This window comes from Nanorana parkeri, unplaced genomic scaffold (assembly GCF_000935625.1).
Source record: "Nanorana parkeri isolate BGI_ZX_2015 unplaced genomic scaffold, ASM93562v1 scaffold597, whole genome shotgun sequence".
NCBI lineage: Eukaryota > Metazoa > Chordata > Amphibia > Anura > Dicroglossidae > Nanorana > Nanorana parkeri.
The window spans coordinates 695,298-701,297 of NW_017306865.1; the positions used below are offsets into that span (position 1 = coordinate 695,298).

Consider the following 6,000-nt stretch of genomic DNA (forward strand, 5'->3'; position numbering starts at 1 on the left):
AGGAAGACTTTCACTATCACTAACGGAATCACTGCTATCTCTTGACTCAATGGAATCTTTTTCATTTTGTGAAACCTTAACAAGGAATCTATCCAATGTGACATTGCATTGTCGTTAAAGAGACTCATCGCTCGCACTGCTACAGCCTTATTCGGGTGGTGCTTTTCTACAGAAGTTTGCTCTTATTGCAAGACATTGCTTGTATATCAAGGCAAATTTTTTCAGAAATGTTTGCTTGTCTTTAAAACACTCTCAAACCAAGTTACTTGTAAACCAAGGTATTACTGTAATTGATAGTCTTTCATAATAGATGCAGCCAAAGAAATAACACACGTTTCACACATAAGATTTGTTGTAAGAATGTGAGAGCCTGATATTGCATTTAGGTTTTACTGATCTAGCCATAGTACTTGTCTTTTATAAAAAAAACACTGCGCAAAGATAACCATCATGTGTATTCAGTAACATAGGCTTACGTCAGACAGTAAAGATCTAGGAGTAGAGGAAGAGTTGGATTTTGAATATGTAGTGGTCCCTTTTACATCTGCAGTTTCCCCATCCTCATTTATATTGAGGGATGCAGAGGCGACCGCTGCTGCTCAGAAGCGTGGCCGAGCTTAAGCTTAATAAATGTCAGAAAGTCCAGGCCCTGCAGTAGACCTCTTCTTGCTTCATACACTTCCTTAAGTGCTTCCTAGGTGATTGAGAGGGGATGCCTAACTGTAAAATTTCACACTTCGGAAGAGCGTCATAAATCGGCCATAGGAAGTGAAACCGGATGCCATCCTGCCACTCATTCCATAGCTGGAAGTCACTACAGCTGGGAGGGGAGAAATCAGAAGCCCAAAGGGCAGGCCCAATACTCAGTCTCGTGGCCATCTGCTGGGATGAACATGTGGGAAACCAGCAAAGCCACCAGAAGTCCCCCCTAAAAGCAAGATCCAGCAACAAGGTGAACCCGCAGGTATGAATAAGGCATCAGTTTGTACAGCAGACACCTGACCAACCCAGGGATGGGGGGAGCGCACAATCACTGACACAGTGAATGTAACATGACAAACATGATGGTGTATGTTCCTGGATGGCTGGAAACACAATGAAATTGAGGACAAGGGGAGTGGGAGGGGTCTGTAACTGTTTTTTTGGTTGTGCTTCTTGTTGAAGGTGGAGCAGATCATCTCTTACGTAGCTGTCCTAGATGATAATTAGAGAAAATGTTATGAGCACTGTTGACAGCTTTCCTGTCCAGGGAAGACTAGATGTAGCATATCTCTTAAAAAAAAGTTGTAAGTGAAACATGGAGGCTGCTATTGCTTAGCTCCCAGTCCTAAAATAAGCCACTTGTCAAGAACCTACCTGTGCTCTGCACTGTGTCCACTTGTTGGGGCTGCTTCTTCCTGCTGAATATATTCTAATTTTCCTGCAGTCCTTTCTAGCTTTCCATCTGCTACAGACCCCTATCCTGTGTCCAGGCATGAGAAGACTCTGCCCTATTATCTGTTCCGGTGAGATGTGCACATGCACGGGCCTGGCTAAGAGCACACATCCTGATTGGTATACACGCCTCTAAAAGCTCACTAGCATCTATTATCTAGTGGCCCGTAGTAGTGTACAGTTTGCTGTCACTAGGGTGCGTGTCTGTGTCATCCGGACATCTGGTATTTTGTATCCTGTTCTTGCTTTTGCTATCCTGTTCTTGTTCGCCATCTCGAGTGTTTCTAGTTCTGCAGTCATTGCCACATTCCTGTTCTTGTATTCGTGCCTCTGTCTCAGTTTGATTTCACTCCTGGTTCCTGTCACTTCTCAGTCTTTTTAGTTCATATAGCCTGACCTTACCTGACGCATGATCTTGTTGCTATTACTACTTTTGACAAACTGGACTCCTTGGATCTGATTGTTTGGTTGACCTAACCTTGCTGGAATGCCTCCCGCAGTGAGGTTATAACGGGGGAAAAAGTTGCTCCAACATATGCGCCAAGCTAATAAAATATTTTGTGCCTGCGTTTCTACATTTGGTTCTAGCTAACTAGTTGAGGTCAGGCTTGTTCTTCTCTTTTATGTGTGTTCTCTAGTGTTGCCTCTAACCCTTGCTTTGCAACCTTGTCTCTCCTGTGCTCCACCTCACATGCCTGCCTTGTTCCTGCCCTTCCTGTGCATTGTGCCGTCTTCCCTGTCTTCTAATCACATGATCCACACACCTAGGAACTATTTCTCTTTGCACATACAGTATAGCACAACACAGCAATGTGAATGGGCCCTTAAACAGAGGCTTCATGTGGGTTTTAAATCAGCTGTAATACATTTGACAAATTACCTTATCTGCCTGCGTTCCACACTGCAGGACAAAGTCAGCATCTTCTTCTGAAAAGTATCCATGATTTTTCAAATTTTCAAGCACGCACTTGATGTTTTTTATAGAATTAACCAAGGTTTCTCTACTTTTAGTAAGTAACTGAATACAAGACCTAGGTTGGGGTTTCTTCGTCTCCATAATTTGAAATCAAAATAACTACACGCTGACAAAACTGGATGACAGTCATTGAAGGTCTCTTGAGAAACTTCAGTCTCTGTGAAGAAATATAATAACAGGGAAGTTGCAACAATGTAAAAACACAACATTTAGACAAGAAAAAGAAAACACCCAAATGTGAATATGTATCTTTTAAAGCAGTAAAACATTTGGTACCATTTTGAAACCCAAAACTATAATATATTCACTTTGAAATACAATGCTTTTCCTCTATACTACAAGTGCATGTCAGGACAGCAGAAAGGGTAGGTCAGAGGCACATCTGCAGTCCCTGGGCATATAGCTCACTGATCATTACTAATCGCTGAATTAGATTAATGCAGAATTACATAAGTAGGCTTAGTATGATTGTTTATATCATTTAATTTAGCAAATATTTTTTTTCCATATATATACCTAACCAGTTTAAAAAAAAAAAAAAAAACCCACAACAACTAAAAAAGATAAAATTATTATACTGGTTCGGAGGTACATTTCAGGAAACAAAACAATTAAACATAAAGGCAGCATAGGCATTACCGCAGAAAAGCTTAAAGTTTATTTCCACTTTTGCAGCCAAACTGGGATAACACCTATTTAATATTTGTCTCATGTTCCCATTCACATAGCAAAAGCTAAAAAATAAAAAATGCTTCTTGCAGTTTAAATTGCTTTTACTTGGGTTATAAGGGTTAACATTTCTTCTTGCTTCTATTTCTTTGAAAATGTTAGGAGGGGCTGTGAGGGGTCTAAAGTGGCTTGCCCACTGTATGTTAATGAAGATTTTCAGATAAACTCAATCCTCAAATTTTAGTGTCTTTCTACATCTTTCTGGAAGACAGACCACTATTAAAGGGCTAAGACCTGGAATCGGCCATCTTGCCTGCTTTAAACGACTCGTCTAGAAAGGTAAGAAATGTTAAAAGTAATTTTTCCGTATGCTGTGTGAATAGGAACACATAGGAACATATAGAGGGGTTTTCTCAAATTTGACTGCAAAATTGTTTTTTGTATCGGAGTATTTGCACTAGTACGCGTAGTCATGCAAATACTCGGTATCGCCGCCGATACCGATGCTTGTATCGGTGCATCCCTAGTTCTGAGGATTCAATCATGAGATTTTTGAGCTCAACACAATAACATAAATTTATTGGTATATAGACTTAAATTAAATACTTAACTTAAGACTTAAATACAGCAAACCAACAATCTATTTAACTACAAACTACAAAGAAAATATTTAAACCTCCCAAATACACAGGCATTGGCATTGGTATCTAACAGACAAACGGTAGACATACATTTAAGTGGGGAAAGAGTATATGGATATTTACCCATTAATCGTCACATGAGGGCCCTATCCTGGTGGTCTAAAAAGACTAACTCTTCCCTTCCTGCCCCTTGACGGATATATCTCTGCTCCTCATAGGGAAGCATTGAGAGACTTTGATTGGTGGCCTCCCAATGCCCAATCTATTCAGATTGGAATTCCTGTATTGTGATTGGACGTTCCCAAATCCCCCATGCCAGAACCTCCAACCCCCCTCTATGCAAATCTATTAAGATGAGCGGGAAATTCTAGATGGGCATGTGTCCTTAGGCTAACCCCAGGCCATGATTTCATCTAAACAAGGGGGACAATCTGGTTGCTTTACTAGCGACATGGAAACCTTTGATGATATTGGCCAGAGACAAAAGAGTGTATGCAACCTATTGTGCGAATCAAGGGTCTCGGCTCCGAAGTGTTCCTGGATCTCTCTTGACCATTTACCATTAACAGGCAACACCCAATTAAATTCAAAAATCCCCATGCAATCAATTCCTCGGGACAGTATAAACACAATTTCCCAACTCTATTCAGTCACCCAACATAGAATATGTTTAATTACAAAAATAAAAATATATACATATGTCTTATGAAGATTTGACATAAACGCATAAGGTAACATGCAAAATCGCACCTACCGCGCATTCTGGTGTGGGGGGTGTGTTGCATTGCCATTCATTTGAATGGCACCCCAAATGCACCTCCTACCCACAGCTCGATCGCCCGCACCGGAACTCACGTTACCGCAATGCCGTGCATTCCAGTGCAGTGCAACTTGGGTCCCGACTTAATGACCAAAGACAAATGTGGCTCCTGAGGTTACACAGGCTGAGGACCACTGCACTAGATGCAAGGGATCCTTAAAACATCAACAGCTTAAATAGCAATAGCTCAAGAAATTCAGCCATGTCCAGCTGGGCTGTCATATCAGAGATACTGTACGTTTTAGTTCAGTTTTCTGAGCTCTAGTCCGCCTTAGGCCTCATGCACATGGTGATTGAATCTGTGGTTGGGGATTCCTGATGCAAAAACGTGTGGATTCTTTCAGCAGGAAACAGGTGTGTGTACAGATGCGGCCGCTGTGCTCGTCAAGTGATTGACGCGGTAACATCGGCTGCATCCGTCCCTGGCTGTCCACATGTAATCGTATATGGAACAATTACCTGCAGATCGGGATAGATGCTTTTCATCAGAACAGAATAGATGGGAAATCTTCCCATGGGGGCACTACTTCTGATGAATCTGCTGATCACCAAAGATTTTCCTCTCCTTGGAGGGATTTCATCTTACTTCCTGTTGTGACAAAACACTTCAAACAGGAAGTGAAGGGAAACCTCCCTAATGGGACGCAGATGGCAAAAAGAAAAAAAGCTGACAAGAGTTATAAACTTCCCTTAATCTATCCAAAACTGAAAAAGTTTTGGCTTCAGTTCTACCTTTAAAGGACATTCACACCAGATGCATTAGGGCGGTGCTGGAAGCTGAACAGAGTTGGTTAGCCACCTGAGGACTCCCGAAAAACAAAGGTTTAGGGCTAGTTCACACCAGCCCCAGTGCGTTCTGGCACGTTTTGGTGCCAGAAAGCACTGGATCGCATCCCAGCCGGCTTACTGCATTCTGGGGCAGGAGGGGGCGTGGCCCGTGCATTGAAGTCAATGGCACCACAGCCATGTCCCCTTGGCCGCATTGCGATCACCTGCAACGGAATGCATGGCACATTAATGCCTGCGTTCCGGTCCGGAGCGATCTGAAAAAATGCTGCATGCAGAAAACTTTATTCCAAACTGTTGCCAATGCTGAGTACAGGTCTGATTTAATTGTGTGATCTCTGCTGAAGTGGAGGATCAGCCGATCTAAACACTAATTATACCCTTTAGCAGAAATTATATGACTAAATTACAATGTCTTTAGACATCAGAGTAGCTACTTTCCAGGAAAGTGAGTGAGTAATCCAGCTATCACAGTGCTCTTTATTTAACCCCCCAAAAAACTGGCAACATAGGTTTGATATGAGGTCCGCATTATTTGCTCTTACTAGAAACTGTATGTATGACTGCTATAAATGGAAAGTACTTTGCCCAGAGCTTTGGTTCACTTTATAGCAGGTATAAAGTTGTGTACTTTCCTATCTCGCACTTCAAAACCACCTGAGGCTGGCAGTGGA

At 42.0% G+C, this 6,000-nt stretch overlaps 1 protein-coding gene across 1 annotated transcript in view; it reads right to left on the bottom strand.

Annotated features, from left to right (window-relative positions):
- Positions 1-2,500, bottom strand: part of NOD1 (nucleotide binding oligomerization domain containing 1) — a 43,427-nt gene extending 40,927 nt beyond the window's left edge. The window contains exon 1 of the mRNA XM_018562745.1: positions 2,315-2,500. Coding sequence (XP_018418247.1) covers positions 2,315-2,491 — 177 coding nt within the window. The 5' untranslated portion in view covers positions 2,492-2,500. The remainder of the gene's footprint in view (positions 1-2,314) is intronic.
- Positions 2,501-6,000: the final 3,500 nt, after the last annotated feature.